Source organism: Amblyomma americanum, chromosome 7 (genome assembly GCF_052857255.1).
Source record: "Amblyomma americanum isolate KBUSLIRL-KWMA chromosome 7, ASM5285725v1, whole genome shotgun sequence".
NCBI lineage: Eukaryota > Metazoa > Arthropoda > Arachnida > Ixodida > Ixodidae > Amblyomma > Amblyomma americanum.
Window position 1 is genome coordinate 115,111,791 of NC_135503.1, and position 18,387 is coordinate 115,130,177.

Genomic DNA, 18,387 nt, shown 5'->3' on the forward strand with positions numbered 1-18,387 from the left:
ACAAAAAGATGGTTCAATCACATGACGATACTCTGAACACGCACCAGGATTGGCACTGATGTGTACGTTTTCCACATCATCAAGCACAGCTGCAGTTACCTACAGAAGGAAAAGCATTCGAGATATATTCCCATATAAATATGTTCCCTCCTGCATGCACGCACTGATCTGTGATGCACTGCTGGACGAGCAGTTCATGTGGCTGGAATGATCCATGTTTCGACCGCAAAGGTAATGCATAATGTGCAAAAAATCGCTCAGCTATTAATGCCACACTATACGGATTTAAATATATATTACTGCTTAAGGTATATTCACACTTTAGTAGTACGTTCACTTGAATTTCACTCCTGCCCAGTTCTGCATTCCAACTTTTGTATGCAAAGTGCTGCTTATGAATGCTGCACAGGATTTTGTTTGTGTAACAATTAATGTTCTTTTCTGTACCTACTTTTACAAATCTCATTCCAATGAAAGCATTCTGACCGGACTGACCCATATATTTTCCCCAGATTAATCTCGTACTAATATAATGCGTTAAATTCTAAGTAAAACCTCGTTTACATTTCATACTTAAACTGCCACAGTTTTCTGCTACTAAATTTGTGCATGCGTCACATGTCCCATTCATAAAGGTTTTCCTATTTCTCCACTGACTGGTGCACCATTACTTTGCCTAATTCCCCCCCCCCCCCCCATCCCCCGGCCCTTATGTTCTACCCTAGACTCTATAGAGGGCCTTTAGGCATATATTGTATAAAATAAATAAATAAATAAATAAATCTGTTTTTGCTCACGTACAGTAGAACCTCGATGATACGTTCCCGATTCATATGATTTCTCGGTTAGTAGGCTCAAAATCGTAGACTTAAAAATGCCCCACAGATTTGCACTATATTTCTCCCAGTTAACGCGTTCCCAGATAACACGATTTCCTGGCTACTACATCTAAAATTTCAACAAATTGTGGTCGCATAACATTTATTGGCCAATTACACATGTGCAAACATACAAGTGGACTGAACGTGAGCTGAAGCCGCCGTGGTGGCTTCTCTGCAGTGCTCGTGCAAGAAGGCAACGCAGTACCACCACCAACAACAACAATGGCGCGCTAATATTTGAGAGAGCCGTTTTTGTGAGGACGTGACATGAAGAGAAGAAATGCTGAGGTTTCTTCATGGTGCATAAAAGTAAGGGGGTGAAGCACCCATGAACTACAGTAATTTGCTTAAATACGAGCGCGCTAGGTGCAGAAACGCTGTGTCAGCCACTGCAGTGGATTCCCCGCAGCACTTCAATGCAAAGGGATGAAGCATTCAAACACGACGAGGAAGAGATTTTGGTTTGGAAGTTTATTCACGCGCTTAAGAGAGCACAAACGCGGACTGAATTCTGCGAGCACTAGAAAAAGATCTGTTCAGATCTTGTGCCAAGAAATGCTAATCGACGTTTTTATGAGGTGAAATTGTCAATAAATATCTTTGTACCTCATTCAACAGTTACATTTTTCAAAATTAGGCAGTTTGGATCACACGTTTTTCCGGATAATACGTTTTTTGCCGCTATTTTTTTTAAAGCGTATCAACGAGGTTTTTGCTACACAGGAATAAAACAGCTGCATCAAAGTCACGAAGCAACTGGCTGCATTAGGTGCCACGACCACTGTGTTAGTGAGCACCCATAAAAGCAATTAAAAATTAAAAAAAAATGGCACCAAACATTTGATGTCAGGGTCCTTTGTTTGGACAGGCTGACTGAGGTTTATTACCTTGTATCCAGGCAGCTCGCCGCCTTCTCCTGGCTTGGCTCCCTGGGCCATCTTGATCTGCAGTTCATCACTGTTGGCCAGGTAGGCAGCTGTCACACCAAACCTACCCGACGCCACCTGCAGGGTGGCGGCAAGAACGAAGTGTCATGCACCACATGGCCTCTGGGGAGAACACTGTGCAACTAGAACTTGCCACATAAAACACAAGTACCACTCAAAAGTCCAACTGTCCAAGACTTTTGAGCACGTGTCGCACAACTTGTCCAGGAACCCTTGTCACAGCAATGTGCATCGTTCATCAGGTTGAGCTAATCTTTTTGCCACTTTGAAGTGTATACGCACCAATAAATGAACCACAGTTGGTTCATGTGACGTTGTTCACTCCTACACAAGCAAGGCCGGCATACGTCTTTCTCATAGGTGGTCTTCACCATCTTTCTTATCACGGGTGCTGTTAATTGCCTTGCTTAATCACACCATGCAAGATAGCACAACATGCCTAGCCATCGGACTGCATATACCTTCTTTTAAAAAAGCCTATCCGTATTTTGCAGCAACACCTAATGAACAGAAATTCATCCCAAGCACAGTTTACTTGGACTACTCATTGAACTCATCCAACTTCTAGAATAGTCGACAACAGAATTCAGACATAAACTGTGACAGTAGAAGGAGTGCGGGCTGTCATTTCTGGCCACTGCTCCTACTGTCCCTGACAGATAATAATAGAGGGTTTACTAAGACGTGCCTCCAGAAGAACAAATAAGAAGCAGCAGCTGCTAGGACTTGGCATCGTAGGCTCCCATTAAGATGAACTCTGTTAAAACGATAGAATCCTTGGATAAGATGAACAAGTGATACCATTTGGTTGGCTTCCCATAGGGTTCAATGTAAAAAAAATCCGCTTAAAATGAACTGCTTTGCATGTCCTTCAGTTAATATTAACTTCTGTAGCAACCATGTACCATGATGACCCCCATAATTGCACTCACAGTGCGTCCGCGGGGCACTAAGGAAAGAAAAAAGTGCATAAAATGCTTCCAAGCAAAAAAAGTGAACCCCGCAAGATGGCTTCCGCACACTTTTGTGCGAAGCTGCGGTGAAGCCATCTTCCGAGAACGCAATCTGTTGGGGGAAAGCTCTCTTGCCAGAGCGGAAAACACACAGCACCATCACGCCTGTGTTAGTGCAGATCTAGGCATCGCGCGCGTGTCACGTGCTGAGCGTTGCCCCTGTGTAAGCTCAAAGTGCACGCACGCGTTGACTTTGGGCTTAAAAACACCGGGGCCACATTTTCGACACGCGGCATCATAACATCGCGCTGCCGCAGCACAGTGGTGCCCAGATATTGCCTGCAGCGTACATTGCATACAGCGCACGGAAAAGTGCGTGGTGTGCCTGCTCGCGTCATTGGTAACAGCTTTGCTGTACAAGGAGTGAGATAAAAAACACACGGCTACCCTGCTGGGCACCTTCAAAGCCCTCGGAGCAGGATGAAAGGCAAAAATCAGAAGAACACACACAAATAGCAGCCATTATGGGATACAGTAAGAAAAAAGAGACTTTGAAAAAATAAAACTACACCAATGCCATCTTCAAGTAGGATAACATTACTTCATGCTCTGTCTTCAGCTCACTTCACACATAGTTCAGTGCATAGTTAGTTAATAAATGCTCTATTTGCAATTATCCTACCTCTGAAAGGTTATTATAATCGTTGATTTCATTAACATATATTTTGACACACCTAGCATGCTCACACACTTTTTTAGGGGCACTTCTGTTGAGATAAACTTCTTGAACTTCTGATAAGATGAGCAAATTTTCTGGTTCCTTCAAGTCTGTCTTAAAGGACATCTACTCTAATTATAAAAACATTCAGAGTACATATAGCACTTTCTATCAATATGAAGGGCTATATGGTCACCTAGTTGTTCTAAGACCAGAGTTTGAACATGCCCCACACAAGTGAACCAGAATAACAGACAAGATGAATCCAGACCTGTTTGATGGCAGAGCGCTTGTTGTTGTCCGGGTGCTGCAGTCCCCATCGGTCAGCATTCTCACCACCCTCGCCCGTGTTGGACTTGCCTCCGACACGGTTCATGGCAATGGCCAGTGTGGTGTGTGCTTCGATGGAGATGCTGCCGAAGCTCATGGCACCCGTCACAAAGCGTTTCACAATCTCCTTGGCAGGCTCGACCTGTGTGACGGGGAAAAAAAAAACATTTATTCCTTTTTTCTCACACAGCAACCTTGCATATGTGCAAAGAAATAAATATAAACTTGAAGATGCACCCAAGCTAAGCTAGCAGACTACCAGCAAGAGCAAACAAAGTGCATTTCAGTTGGCCAATTAAAACGACAAGATAAATAAGATGAAAATTTAATGTAGGCCTTAATTACCAGCGGTGCATGCTAAACAAGTTTGCACAAATAGTGAAGCAATGCAAGTGCAGTGTCCTGGTCAAGGCACTTAATGCAGAATAAAATTACAAAACTTGCTCATTTTGATGAGTTAGTGAAATGTCAAATAGCATTCTCACACATATGGTTGCTGATAGGATGCTACAGGTAAAAGCTTGCCAAACATATCAGGAAATTGCTGCCAATTATTTACAAAGATCGAAGGTTTACTCAGCGAAAGAAACAATATCAGTTCCCCTCAGTACTAAAGTGAACCTCCAACCACAGTTACAGCCACAAGCATTGAAAGCTTCTAGCAACATGTGTGGTTCGACAGAAAATGCTGTAGTGCAGAAATTTAATTCAGTATCTCAAGGGGGAATGTGAAACTTATTTTTTGTCGCAGAGCGGTGAGATTCGGCAAGCTTGTTGGGAAGTGCACTAAATGAATAATTAGAAATTTTCAATCATGTATCTTGAGTAGTTCTGACATTATAAATTTTTATGTGCTTCATTGCTATATCAAACTTGCACAAAGCTTGGCGTGACAACAAAACATAGCAGGAGCCTAGAGTCACTCTTAAATTTTAGCTAAAGGAATGCAGTGGCATTCCGTTCATGCAGTGGCATCCTCTAAACATTTTTATAAGTGTTAGTATTTCCTGCAGAGAACATTACACCCATGCTTGCATAATACACTCATTACTATCAAGTCAAATAAGTGACAGAGTGAAAAAATTAGAAAGTAATTCAGAAATTTAGGAGCCCCAGTGCATGAAGAACTTATTAAGGACCACAATGCAACACACTGCATGAAAATCCACGAAGTCATTGTCGTGCTTTGCTTTCTACAAGCAGGGTAGTCAAGTCAAAAAACACTTTTGAGAAAACTGGCATTTTCACACAGACTGCAGCCAAATTTCTGCTACCCACGGTCACAAAAAAAAAAAACATTTTTTAAAGTCACTTTTGGGCTGTTTTCGGGGAAATTTTTCGGGATATAATTATAAAGAACTTATAGATACGAAATCTGGTGTTTTTTTAAATTTGATTTCTTTCAAGATTTTTATAATTTGAAAACGGCATCCCTCTTAAACTGCTTCATTCCAGAACACAACACTGAAATGAAGCAGTTTAAGCAGCCTTTCTGCTCTTGAACTCTTTACAGCACCATACTGTGTGGCGCAGATGGCAATGAGTTCTGCCAACAAGTGAAGCCATGTTTTGCGAATCAATTCAGCATGGAAAGAGATGTACAAATGTGCTTGTGAACATTAAAATTGGCCCGAATGAGATCCTGACAACTGGTAGTAATGCAAGTACAGTCTGCTGCAGCAGTTAAGCCATCTCACATCACCCATCACTCCGTAGAGTGCAGCAACTGCAACTCTACACGGCTGTGCAGTCATCCTGCCAAGATATATGATTTCGGCTTACCCAAACAACCAACGCAGGAAATTGGGCATGAATAACTATACTGAATAATCACATTGTGTGTACATGTGAGAAAATGTTGCACTAACTCATCAGACTTTCTGCCTTTTTCGATAGCTCTAAAACCCACTCAGTTCAAAAGCTCAAAAACTCACTCATATATTGCAGTTTCACCAAGAAAGGTTATACTACCTTTCAAGACATTTCATACTGTACCCGACGTACTCCTCATAAAGGCTAATACTATCAACAATAGTTAGTGCTTGCATGACCACCCCAAAAATTTTTCATCACAAATTCCATACATTTGTTCAGAAAATGCGCAACCTTCATGGTAATTTCAGAAGCGCAGGTGTCAGTAATCATAAAGTGAAAGAATGTTCACCTGGGAGATGTCGAGAGGAGTCTTGGCGTAGTTGAACTCAAGTTGCCCACGGAGCGTGCACTGTCGAATGCTCTTCATAGCATTCTCCACATAGCGGGCGTATGCGTCCTTGCTGTTCAAACTGCGCAAAACAAACCATGTCATTCATTTGCAGTATGAAATAAAAAGAAAAATGCAGGGAAGGAACAAAAGCAGAGGTACTTGCTGTTGGGCTAGTTGGTTCATAATAAATTTGAATGGCGCAAGAGAATGAACACAGGAAGACAGGAAGATAGAAAGAGCGCCTACTACCAACTGAGTTTATTGCAGAAAACACAACCTTTTATATGCCACTTTTTTTAAAAAGCACCATTTTTCCCTCAATTTTCCCATGTATTTCCTCTTCCTTCCCTGCCCAGTAGTCTCTCCGTTTGACAAGAATCACAGGTTCCTAGAATTTTAACTCTTTTTTTTTATCCTATTGCAGCCTTTAAAACACTATACTGCACCTGTTTTCACAGTCCGGCTAGTCAGTGTGTCAACCAACTATAGGAAACAATGAAAGGTAGTACTCAAGACATGAAACCCTAATGGTGGAGAAAGCAGAGAGAACAAGTGCCTCACTTTCAATGTTAATGGAAAGTTTCATTACCTGCCTCCTCACAAGGACCAATAAAATGGCAGCCTGAGTTACACACTTTTCATGTGTAAGTTGGCTGAGCATAATGACCAGTATGTACAATAAGTTGATCTAGCCCACATAGTCTTGTGCCCATGCGCTATTTTGCCCCATCTTGTTTTGTACGGTGCTTTGCTGACCACAGAAGCCCAACTTCATTAAAAACAAAAAAATTTACTTAACAATTGCTTTCTCAATAATATGCTTGATCACTGCAGCTCTTGCATGCTTTCGTGATTTGTGCTTTTGCAGCGCAAACTATGTGCATCATTATCTGCTGTGTTCAAGCTGCTTTTAGCCTGTTCTGATACCTTCTTTCATCAATGTGACTAACTCTAATGAGGGCACTCGTAGTTCAACCTATCAGAAGCATTGAGTGCAGTCACATGATCAGCGAGTGGGGAGCACGCTTGGACAGCTGCATGCTTGCGGTGATGTCGCGGTTCAGGGTCCCATGATTGGCGCAATGGTAATGTGATAGGTTAGGACAACAATGTGGATGAAGAGATTCCGCCAACACCTGTGTGGAATGCACTTCAACAGCTCCTCAATCCTGGCGATACTATCACAGCCACGGGATGTCACATGAACAGCTACAAGTTGATGATGTCAAGTGGCTACAAGTTGGTCATGACATGTGCTACAGCACCATCAGACGCTGCTCAAGCAAGAAACAGCCACTTAATTGCTTCACTGTAAAAATGACGCATGTTTATGCAGTGCCGGTAATGTGAGAATCCAGCAATAGCTGTTACACTATGCTACATGTGCAATGTTGCTTTCTTTTACTTACATTGTTTTCATCACACAGCTGTGCTACATTCGTGACGAAACAATGCCAGTAATAAGAAGCAGCATCGCATGCACACAACAGCTGTCCAACCCCACTCCTACCCCCTACCCTCTCCTATCCCCCTTATGCTTTTTCGCTGTGTGGACGTCTATGCCAATGGCACGGAATCAGGGAATGGTGCCACCAACAGCTTTCGCTGTAAGTGGAGACAGAAGAGACCATACCTGGCAGCCTCCTGGAGAGTGGCAACACTCTGTGGGTCATTGACATGGTTCTCCCCGCCACTGCGCCAGTGGTAGTATCCAGGGTTTTTGAGCACTAAGTTGTCGAATTCGCGGCCTATGTAGGCCAGGTCATGTCGCTGAACCAGTTCGCGAGCCAGCACCTGCAAACACGATTGTACCAGGGATGAAGCAACATGACATAGCCACCATACACATCCTCCAACAAACCAATTACCATTCACTGTTAAGCGACAAAGTTGCTTGCTAAATTTCCTTTTGCTCCTCTGTCCGGGAAGAAACAAATGCATTCACTTTTTCAATGAAGGCAGTCATTGCAAGTTAGATCTGCACATTCAATAGGAAAAATGTCTCCTCATTGCAAACTATGGCATTCCAAGGAGCAGTAGTAAAAACATTTATTTGAGAAGAGAAACGCTAGGGCATAGGGGTAGGGGAGAGATAGATTTGGAGCTTCAATGGTTGGTCTTCCCTATTCCAGGATCCTGCTGGCCTCTGCCACTGCCTTGGCTTGTCTCCAGCGTAAGCTGTGTGCTCGGGTTGGAGTCAGTCAGGGGGACCTCCTACTGCTATAGACTAGGGCTAGTTATCTTGGCTAGTAAAGAGCTTTTTTTTTTTTTCACAGCCCCAGGTAACATGGCATTTCTAACAAAACTTCTTTTGCCCCATCGCTGAAAGATTGGGTAGAAGCAACAATGCCTCTTGTCTAAATAGAGCTAATCCTTTAGCCACAAGTAAGGCAAGAAAACTATGTCTCCAGGAATCAATTAACTGGCCTTTTTCCTAGCCATTTTGCTGGGACCACCTTTTCATTTGGGATGTTTTTATTTATCCATATCAAGAATACTGCTGTCTGCATTTTGGTAGCCATGGCAGGTGTGGTACAAGGTACGAAAGTAAAAAAATGACAAGAGAGAAGAAAAGGGGGGGGGGGGGTAAAGGCGAGGTGATACAGCTGTTTGCAATGAACAAAAAGTGTAGGAGCAAAGTGAATACAATCAACTGATACAATGTCAAATTAGATAAGCAGAGCACCAGCAAGAAAAGTATACTGGACATGCTAATGTGACACATATATGAACAAATAGTGGACAAAAAAGATTCCTGCGGTAAAATGTTGGTAATGTCACATGCCAGGCGGTTCCACTCGGAAATGATGCGTGGAAAGAATGAAAACGAATAGGCTTCAGTCCTGCATTTTGGCATCAAAATTATGCTGTGTACCCTTGGTTTTTCACTAACAGGGTGGCTACAATAGTTGACTATAACAGCACCTGACGCTGTGAGAAAACACTGTGCTGATGTGAGCGATAGGTAAATACTCTTAGAGCAATGGCAACAATCCCACTATAAAATAAAAATGGAAAGGCACCATGACCACTCATGGTGCTTCACCTTCTTTCCTGCACCCCCTCCTTCTTCATGCTGCTTTTAGCACTAAAAGTACAAACTTCAATCTATTAGTCCAAATTGAAATGCTCCTTTAGTTTCTGAGCTGAAAAGGCTCTCGCTGCAGAGGGAGTGTGCTGCCAGAGTCCTGTTGTTCATTCAGTGTAGAATGCCAACCAACTGAAGAAAAGGCAGTCTAAACTATGGGCTGAATGGCAAGAGGAATGACCACAGCCCACGCCTTGAAGCTGAAATAAAGGAATAATTCATCATTGTTGTCCATACAAGTGCAAGCTCATATGGCTACAAAGCTAAGGTACTACATGTGCTCAATTATCATCATTTCCACTTAAAATTGTTAATCAATTGTGCCTCACCCTGCCATCTACTAGCTGCCCTGGTAATTTTAATCAGTAGACTAGCTTCCCTGCAATGGCAGTGGTCCAGAGTTCGATTCCTAAACTGCGACAAATTTTTCTTGAACTACAAAATTTCAAAGAAAGCTGTGTAGCTCTCCTTTGCAGCTTGGGTGGATTTTTGCTTTTTCTTGAATGGATGCTAATAAGTATTTACTGCCTTAGTTAAAAGCTACGCCTTTGAGAATTCCCCAATACACGGACTCACCTCGAAGGTGGCACCCCCTATGCGGGAGGCGGTGTTCCGGAAGCAGACATCTATCACTTCCTGGGCGAGCCCCACAGCCTCGAAGATCTGTGCCCCTTTGTAACTGTGCAGAGTCGAGATGCCCATCTTGGCCATCACCTGCAGCACAATGACAACACACGCACTTTAGCCATGCTCGCTGCACTGTGTGACCATGTCAATGTGTCATCTACGCACTTTAGAAATTCCTCGCTCCATGGCGGCCACGTAGTTCTTGAAGATTTGGTCATCCGACAGTGGTGGGTTGAGAAGGCCATCCCCACGCAGCATGGTGACCATCTCAAACACCAGGTATGGGCATATGGCGTCCGCACCATAGCCCAGGAGAACGCACATGTGGTGCACCTCCCTGTAATGCACAGAAGCAGTGCCAGTGCAGCATTAAACTACAGAGCAAGAAAATAGAGCGCAATATTTTACCAATATTACCAATATTTTCAGATGCCAATCTTATAAATATTAATATTTATCAACGTTCCGATTTAAAACTTGCGAAATCAAACAACTATATCCCCTTCAGGCGCCAATTAAATCTACTCAAAGGAAAAATTTTTTTTGCATAAATCACTATCAATAGACCAAACAGAAGTGATGTGCAAAAAATTATGCAAAAACGCATATTTTATTTGTGTCCACATATGTGGACATGGCACCTCTAAACTGATACATGAACAAAAACACTGCAACATTTTCCTGCCTTTTCAAAGTGATCGTTAGATATGAACAAACGTTACCTGTGAGAATATACGCTTCAAAGAATTATTCTCTACTTCATGACCTATGGAGCTTATAAAAACAGTTGCTCTGTGATGACAGGCAGAGGAAAATTCGGCATTTCCGGCACCGAAGGCTTTTAGACGTGCAGCCTTCACAATGGCAGCACTGTGCGATGAACGTGTTCAGAAGTCAGGGCCAATGGTTGCTTCTATAATAGGCAGCGCTTAATGTCTGGCGGCAGCAACGCGGTCTCGAGTGACCTGAGCACACGTGGAGATGGAGAGAGAGAAAGTAGCTTGCAGCCTGTTTTACACATGGTTTTTACAAAGAGGTGAAATCATTTTTAAAGGTCGTTGTTTGCTCAGATTATGTCAGAGACCTGAAACAAACCATCCCCTCTCTCCACCAGTGTGCTAATTGCTGTTTTGCAGCCTTGGAGCTGGGCGGGCAGCTCTGAACTGACTCATGGTGTGAGGGTACGGGTTTTCCTTCTTCATCCTCCCTTGTATAGTGCTTCAACTTTGTATTTTTCTCAGTCTCGCATTTTAAATGAAATGTTAACGACTCTTGCTAAATACCAAACTGAAATTTTTAAAACGATGGAGAAGAAATGTTCATACCACCACTGAAAACAGGCGTAAAAAAAAGTTACTTGCTTCGGATTCATGCAGTCTTGTGTTCTAGCATAGGGGTCTCAGATCCCTTTTCAGTATATTAGCAGGGGGCCTAAGTCCCTTCGAGACCCTCGTGACTTTATGTATTGATCATAATCCACTGTGTTTGTTGGCAGCGGCTCAGCATAATGGCAGTTCTTTGCGACCATCTAGGGTCTTCATTGCCCAGTCGGCAGCGCTTCTTTGGAGGTGCTTCTCCATTGGCTATTTTCATGAACAATGCGTTACTTTGATATTTTCGGCATTTGTAGACGTACCACTCAAAGTCTACTACAGTATTTTTTTTCATTTTCATTTATGACAATGAAAATTGGTGTGCCGTTTCTACATTAACCTGTTGACACATTCCGAATGGTAAACTGCGTCATTCACGACCACTTGAAAAGATAGCATGCAAAAATAAAAGCTATTCACATGTCCCGCCAAAAAACGCCGTCATGCCTATCTTTTCATATTTTTATTTTTTTTTACAAACACATTTCACTGCAGCTGCAAGAGATGGCGTTATAAACTTGACAGGTATGGTCAAACAAAATTGTAACAGAGCGGAATTCAAAGGTGGAAAGGTAAGTCGCATCCACGTATGTGGACACAGTGCCTGAAGGGGATGTCGACTGGTAGTACCAGTATAATACCGTATTTACTCGCATATAACTCGCTGCTGCAAAGAACCCACACCCCTAACTTTGAATTCCATGGAAAAAAAAAGAAAAACGCGTATAACCCGCCTGTTTACCTGAAAAAAAAAAAAAACGAGCACTAGAAAGATACAACTGCACATTCAGTGATCATTTCATTTTCAGAACATTTATTCAAGTGACCACCACCACGTCACAGGTTATCCGATTCTCAATCGCCACCGCTCTCACCGCTGCCATCCAAGGCTTCATCGCCACTCTCAGAGACTTAGTCGTCCTCGGAACCATCCAAGCTATTACTGATGGCACATTTTTTAAAGCTTTCACACACCAAGTTGGCCGGTATCGCTTTCCACGCATCCGCGATCTACTGGCACAGCAATCGAATGTCGGGCCTTCACAAGCGTCCCGTCGGTGAGAGGGCATAAAGGCTATCGGCTATCCACTGGACATACAGCCGCTTCAAGTGTGCCTTGAATGGCTTGTTCAGGCACACATCGAGCGGCTGTAGCATGGACATCATGCTGCCAGGTGGTATAACGAGGTCGGTGCCGGTCTCGGCGAGGCGAGCATTCACCGCATCAGTGCAATGGCCTCAGTAGGAATCCAGTACGAGCAGCAGCTCTGTTGCCAATTTCTTCAGCAGTGGCTAAAATCTGTAGCTTCTCTTTCACAGGGAAACACTGCTGCCGAGTCGCACTCATGACGCCAAAACAAAGCAGGCAAACAGTGCAAGCTCGGGTGTAGTACACGAAACGGAGCCTGACACTAGGCTCAACAACGCTGGCTGAAGAAAACATGGCCAATGGCGTGGAGAAGAATAAACAGACTATGAATGTGGATTTGGCTATGCCTTTCGTTGACTCCTCATTGGCTTGACAAGTGTCGATGATGATGGGGATGGCGGACTACACGGGGGAGGCCGCCCCGCATTGCCGTGAAGCCGACGGCCTCCCCTCCCCAAAGAAAAAATTCGCAGACAATCCGCACCCCCACTTTTTAAATGCGTTTTTTCAAATTTTGGTGCGTGTTATACGTGTGTAAATGCGGTATTTACAAATAAAATTCTATCAGTCCAGCCTCAGTACATGGACTAATATCTTTGTGTAACTAACTGCAAATGCCAGTTAATAAACTACTTGGATCTTCCCCCTTTTGCTTAACCATCTTCTAAATTACTCATTATTCACCTTTCTTATTTAGAGACACAAGTGCAGAAAAAAAAGAGAAATTAGAAAACACAAGCAACCACAGTTGAAATTGTTCCTTGACCGACAGTACACTAGAAGAAATGAACGACATCCCTGACATGCTTAAGAAGGGACACAGGAATTAAAACTATTTTCATTAATTATGCATGAAATGTAACCTAATTTAACATGGATATGCAAATTTTAAGCTGATTTCAGAACTGCATTATATTTTAAGCTAGCTAGTACAGTTATAGAGCAATTACAATTAACACTCTCGTAAAGTCATCCCAGGGGCACTAATAATTCAGTAAAAAGTGCACAAGTTTTTTTTATGTCGGCATGTTCAAAAAGTATCAATCTGTGCAACAAAGTTATTAGATTTTTTTTTTAATGCCCAGTGCTAATGGAAATAAAAGCTAAACTCCAGCAAGCATATTTACCCGAAAACATAGAAAAAAATACTGCACGTACACCGAGAAAAATTGATAGCTTTAATGCACTCCTCAATGTCTCATGATTTGTGTGCAAGAAAAAATCATTCCAACTGTCATTCGTTATGAAATTCCCGAGGAATGAGTGATAGAAATCACGGAAAATGCGAAAGCTAAGAAAATCAATCCTGAAGTTTATCCCCTCATTTGCCTCATTAATTTTCTTGTATGCTGTTGCTTTTGGCAGAGAAATGCAGCATTTAAAACAACTGAAGCATTGATCTTCTGATCTCTCCTATTCATGGCGATGCTAAGATAACGGTACTACGCTGCCAGGACCCCACGGAATTCACGATGCACCGGGACCATCAGACGCGTGATTTGCAACTATTTTTTACTACCACATGTAAAAAAAAAAGTTAATTTCTAGAGTTTTACTGCATATTTCGCCATAAGTTCTCGTCACAAGACAGGTGAAAGAATCCTAAAGGGTTACAAAAAAAAAAAAACGCACTAAGATTCAAAATTTTCGACCCTACTGGGGATTTCATTTTATGCATCCCTCCTTAATTTTAGAGCCAAACGTATGGCCAACAGTTTCCCAAAGCCGCTGCACAACAGTGCAGTCGCTGAAATTACCTTGCCTCTCCGGTCTCCACGATGAGGCCACACTTCATACGCTGGCGCATGGTGATGAGGTGGTGGTGGACGGCACCCAGCGCCATGGCAGCACTGAAAACGCAGCATGATAACAGACTGAACAGACAGAAGCTTGCAGGATGACACAGCTCAACAACAGAAAGAAGTGGATTCTGCACTCAGGTAGTGTTTGAAAATATCACAGGCACACTTGAGGACAAATTGACATTGATCTGCACTGACAGATTGCTCCATTCTAATGACAAAGAAGCTACTTTAATTGAAAACGACTGACTGCCATGCACTTTTAAATCGAGTTTATGGAGTCCTTGTCAGTCTTGATGTCACAAGTATGAATCGACTGGCAGAGAAAAAAAAATGTTCTGCTTCTAAATCCTATTTTCTTACCAACCAATAATTTTTTTGCTGCCAAACAAGCATCAACTAGGAGCAAAATAACCAATTTTTACTCTGAACAAAAATTTCATGCAGAATACCCTATGGGCCAAGCTGGGCATTACAAAGGTAGGGGGACTGATGAGTGAGTGCAGGTAATTCAATTCTATTTGTAAACAATTAGTCACTGACCAATTTTTCACTCTCTCTAAGGACCATGAAAACCTCTGACAAGACAACTATTAGAGTGACGTTCTCTTGTGATCCTTCAGGCATCATGGTAAACATTATGCAAATAAATGCTTTATTAAATGCAAAAAACAGTCACCATCAAAACAACGAGACTGGCTGACTGGCAGTACACTTCTAAAAGCCCTCAGCACAATAATGCAGGTCTGCTAAGAACAGCATGTGCAAATGATTACATTAAAACATGGGTTTTCAAACTAGATGATGCAGAATCCTTGGGTTCCTCGCAGTGCTTTTTGGGTTCTGTAAACAGCTAGGTTCATGCATGCCTCAACATCTATCTGCCTTTCCTTTACGTACTTTGTTCTAGGACTTATCACTAAACTTCTTTTTCGGCGAGTTGGTGCATATGGATCCTGTAAAAAGCATTATTGCCAACAGACACACACCATGAGAAAGAAAGTGTGTATTTGTCGGCTTACTTGCGGTCTGTCTGTTTGCGCTAAGTTTTCACAAAATTATACCAGAACTGCTTATAGCAGGCTATCTTATTATACACCAGTCATCATCACTTGAATTCAGCCTTTTCTGTTTTTCTAAGGGGCTGTACATTTGCAAGCTCCTTTCTGCTTGTGTGTCAGGCAGGAAGGGAGGGAATTAAGGTAAGACACAAGGGGTTCCTCAGCACCACTTGACCAGTTCTAGAAAGATATAAAATCCCTACTGTAAATTATCACAGGCAGCCAGCATTTATGTGCAAATGTGCATGGCACCCACACAGAGCAGAGGCCTTCCTTTGCAATTGTGAAGAAGAGTCACAGCACACCTGACTGGGATGAAGTCTTTGCCAGCCTTGCGATCCGAGAGGACAATGAGCGTATAGCCATACTTGGCTGCTGTGCAGGCTTCATCACAGATGCGTCGAATGGCATTCAGGAGGCCCGGGCCCCCTTCGCAGGCAGAGAACACAATGTCGATCACCTTGGTCTGCACACAAAAACACCAAAGGGAGAGTTCACGTGAACTGTCTCAGACACACAATGCACAATGGTGCTCTCACAAGGGGGTTGGTAAAAAGAACTATGGTGTAGTCGATTTTTTTCTCATTAAAAAAGATGCGCTGGATAAAGAAATTGAACAAAGTAGGCTTCTGCTAAAACACACTGAAATAGCTAGTCACACCCTTAGGTTCAAGCGGGAACTGAAAGCCAAATCAGGATACCTTTTACAGATTGTAGAACAGAATTAAACAGTAGGACAATTTTAAACCCAAAACTGCCATGTACATATACGTATACCACTGCTCATTTTCTTATCATGAAATGAGAAGGTCACGAAAATACAAGCATGAGATGGAAGTTGGTTTACTTTATTGCGGTTTAACGTGCCAAAGCAACTCAGGCTATGAGGGGTGCTGTGGTGAAGAGCTCCAGAAATTTCGACCACTTGGGGTTCTTTAACGTGCGCTGGCATCGCACAGTACACGGGCCTCTAGAATTTCACCTCTATCTACAGCTAGAAGCTACAGCTAGAAGGCTTAGACATTCACAACAATTTATGTCTTGTAATTAACAGCAAGCATTTTCTTCCAAGCAGTACACAAGATTTTCTGGAATGAAGTCCTTTCATCAACAGCATCTCTCAAAAGCAGGCAAAATGGATGGGACTAGATGGTGCTTATAGCCAACACTTGTTCCAGCATTTATTTCAACATTTATTCCAACATTTACTCCAACATTTACTCCAACATTCGTTCCAACATTCGTTCCAACATTCGTTCCAACATTTGTTCCAACATTTGTTCCAACATTTGTTCCAACATCTATTCCAACATCTATTCCCACATCTATTCCCACATCTATTCCCACATCTATTCCAACATCTATTCCCACATCTATTCCCACATCTATTTCAACATCTATTTCAACATCTATTTCAGCATTTATTCCAGCATTTATTCCAACATAGTGTGTTTATTCAAAAGGTATCAGCTGTGTCCAGAAAGCAATGATAATAAGATTCTTTTGCCCTTTTCTGCTCTAGAACAGTAAGAACTTACAAACCACATTCATTCGTCTGGGCTTTCAGGTACATCTCAAGACTCTTTTCAGTTGTGTTTGGTAATTCTTGGTCCTGATATGTTCAATACAGTAGCAATGCTTGTAAAGTGCTTTGTGGTGGGGAAATTGCTGTTCTGAAACAGGACTAATAAAAAAATTCTATGTAAAAAAAAATTTGGGGTAACAGTGCACTGGACTGCTTTGTAAGCGAACAAAATTTCAGAAATAACAGTTGCTTCAAGTTTTAAATTATGCCTTCAAGGAACCAGTGACAAGGAATTCGTACCACAATGCCAAACAGCACATTAAGACCTTTACCTAAGAGAGTTGTGTACATGTTTGGCAAGACTGCAATTTCATGGATCCTTCACCACTGATATCGTCTACAAAAGATCCCAAATTTTTTTCTGAAAAATTTGTAAATTTCTGGATATCTGTTAGGAAATAGAAAAGCTCTGTGTGATTTCTGATGATTTAGAAGACTTAATGACAAACTTCCTCCAGGGTAGGACGCAGAAGCGTGTAACGATTGTTGATGTGAGCATTATGTATTCCTTGGGAAAAGCGAGCCAACACTCTAGATAAGACCAACTTTGAATCTAAGGGCCCTCTTATGAGAGAAGTGCACACCACTCACCCTCCAGCCCCTGTAGGTGGTCTCCTTGATGACCTCCATGTCGCGCAAAGACAGGATTGGCTGGTCCAGCCACAGCCGACGGCACTGGGCCGGGCTAGGTTCCAGGATGTTGGCCTCGGGCCCAATGGGGCAAGCCTGCAGCATCACATCCGGCATGCAAACTGGTCAAATCTGGTCAAATAAAGTTTACGCACTCACTTCCTCAATGGTTATTAATATCATTCCAGCAAAAAAGAATCATTTTTGCTGCATCTTACAGAATACGCAGTGCAAGGCACAATTACATCTTTTAAATGTGCCAAAACTAACATCCGTTTTAAAATTTCAGGAACAGAGAAAACCCATGGACAGCTCTGTAGCGGCATATCTATGAACTCGATGAGTCGAGTTGCGCTTGCCTGTCAGGTAAAAGAAATACAGCTACTGGGTTCATGTAAACGCTAGCGGGTTGCATGACGCAGGCAGCAGGGCAAGCTCAGTTAAAACTCAGCCTGCAGGGGGTAGGTTCACTTGCCTGACCCGCTCTGCGAAGTGCATGTAAATGTGGTCAAGTAAGGGAGTCGGGTTAGAGTGAGGGCAAAGGAGAGGAGAAATCGAAACCTGCTTTAATTGTGCTTTGTACTGGCACTGTCATGCCTCCAGGACAGTGGCGGTGCACTATGATCTTGGACACCACATTTTCATGCTTGAACTACACAGCTCAATGCATGGTGTTGCTGCAGTCATGCAAGTCTTGTCTCTCGAAGATAGAGCTCACGAAGACAGCAGTCATCGAGTACGCCTGACCTAGCTCTGCCCAATGCCTTACTCAACTTGCTTCTATCGCACTCACGTCAACAAGGCTTATTAACACTGATGTTTTTTTGGTTTTATAGCGGTTTAACGTCCCAAAGCAACTCAGGCTATGAGAGACGCCGTAGTGAAGGGCTCTGGAAATTTCAACCACATGGGGTTCTTTAATGTGCACTGACATCGCACAGTACACGGGCCTCTAGAATTTCGCCTCCATCGAAATTCGACCGCCACGGCTGGGATCGAACCCGCGTTTTTCGGGCCGGAAGCCGAGCGCCATAAC

The 18,387-nt window shown here is 42.8% G+C and overlaps 1 protein-coding gene across 2 annotated transcripts in view; it reads right to left on the reverse strand.

The window, feature by feature from the left end:
- Positions 1-18,387, reverse strand: part of LOC144099487 (uncharacterized) — a 145,286-nt gene that overhangs the window by 35,717 nt on the left and 91,182 nt on the right. For both annotated transcript variants that reach the window (XM_077632827.1, XM_077632826.1), the window contains exons 14-22: positions 17,313-17,447; positions 15,442-15,602; positions 14,031-14,123; positions 9,916-10,087; positions 9,700-9,837; positions 7,669-7,829; positions 5,994-6,114; positions 3,771-3,971; positions 1,769-1,885 (exon numbers count right to left, since the gene is read on the reverse strand). In XM_077632827.1, coding sequence (XP_077488953.1) covers positions 1,769-1,885; positions 3,771-3,971; positions 5,994-6,114; positions 7,669-7,829; positions 9,700-9,837; positions 9,916-10,087; positions 14,031-14,123; positions 15,442-15,602; positions 17,313-17,447 — 1,299 coding nt within the window. The remainder of the gene's footprint in view (positions 1-1,768; positions 1,886-3,770; positions 3,972-5,993; positions 6,115-7,668; positions 7,830-9,699; positions 9,838-9,915; positions 10,088-14,030; positions 14,124-15,441; positions 15,603-17,312; positions 17,448-18,387) is intronic.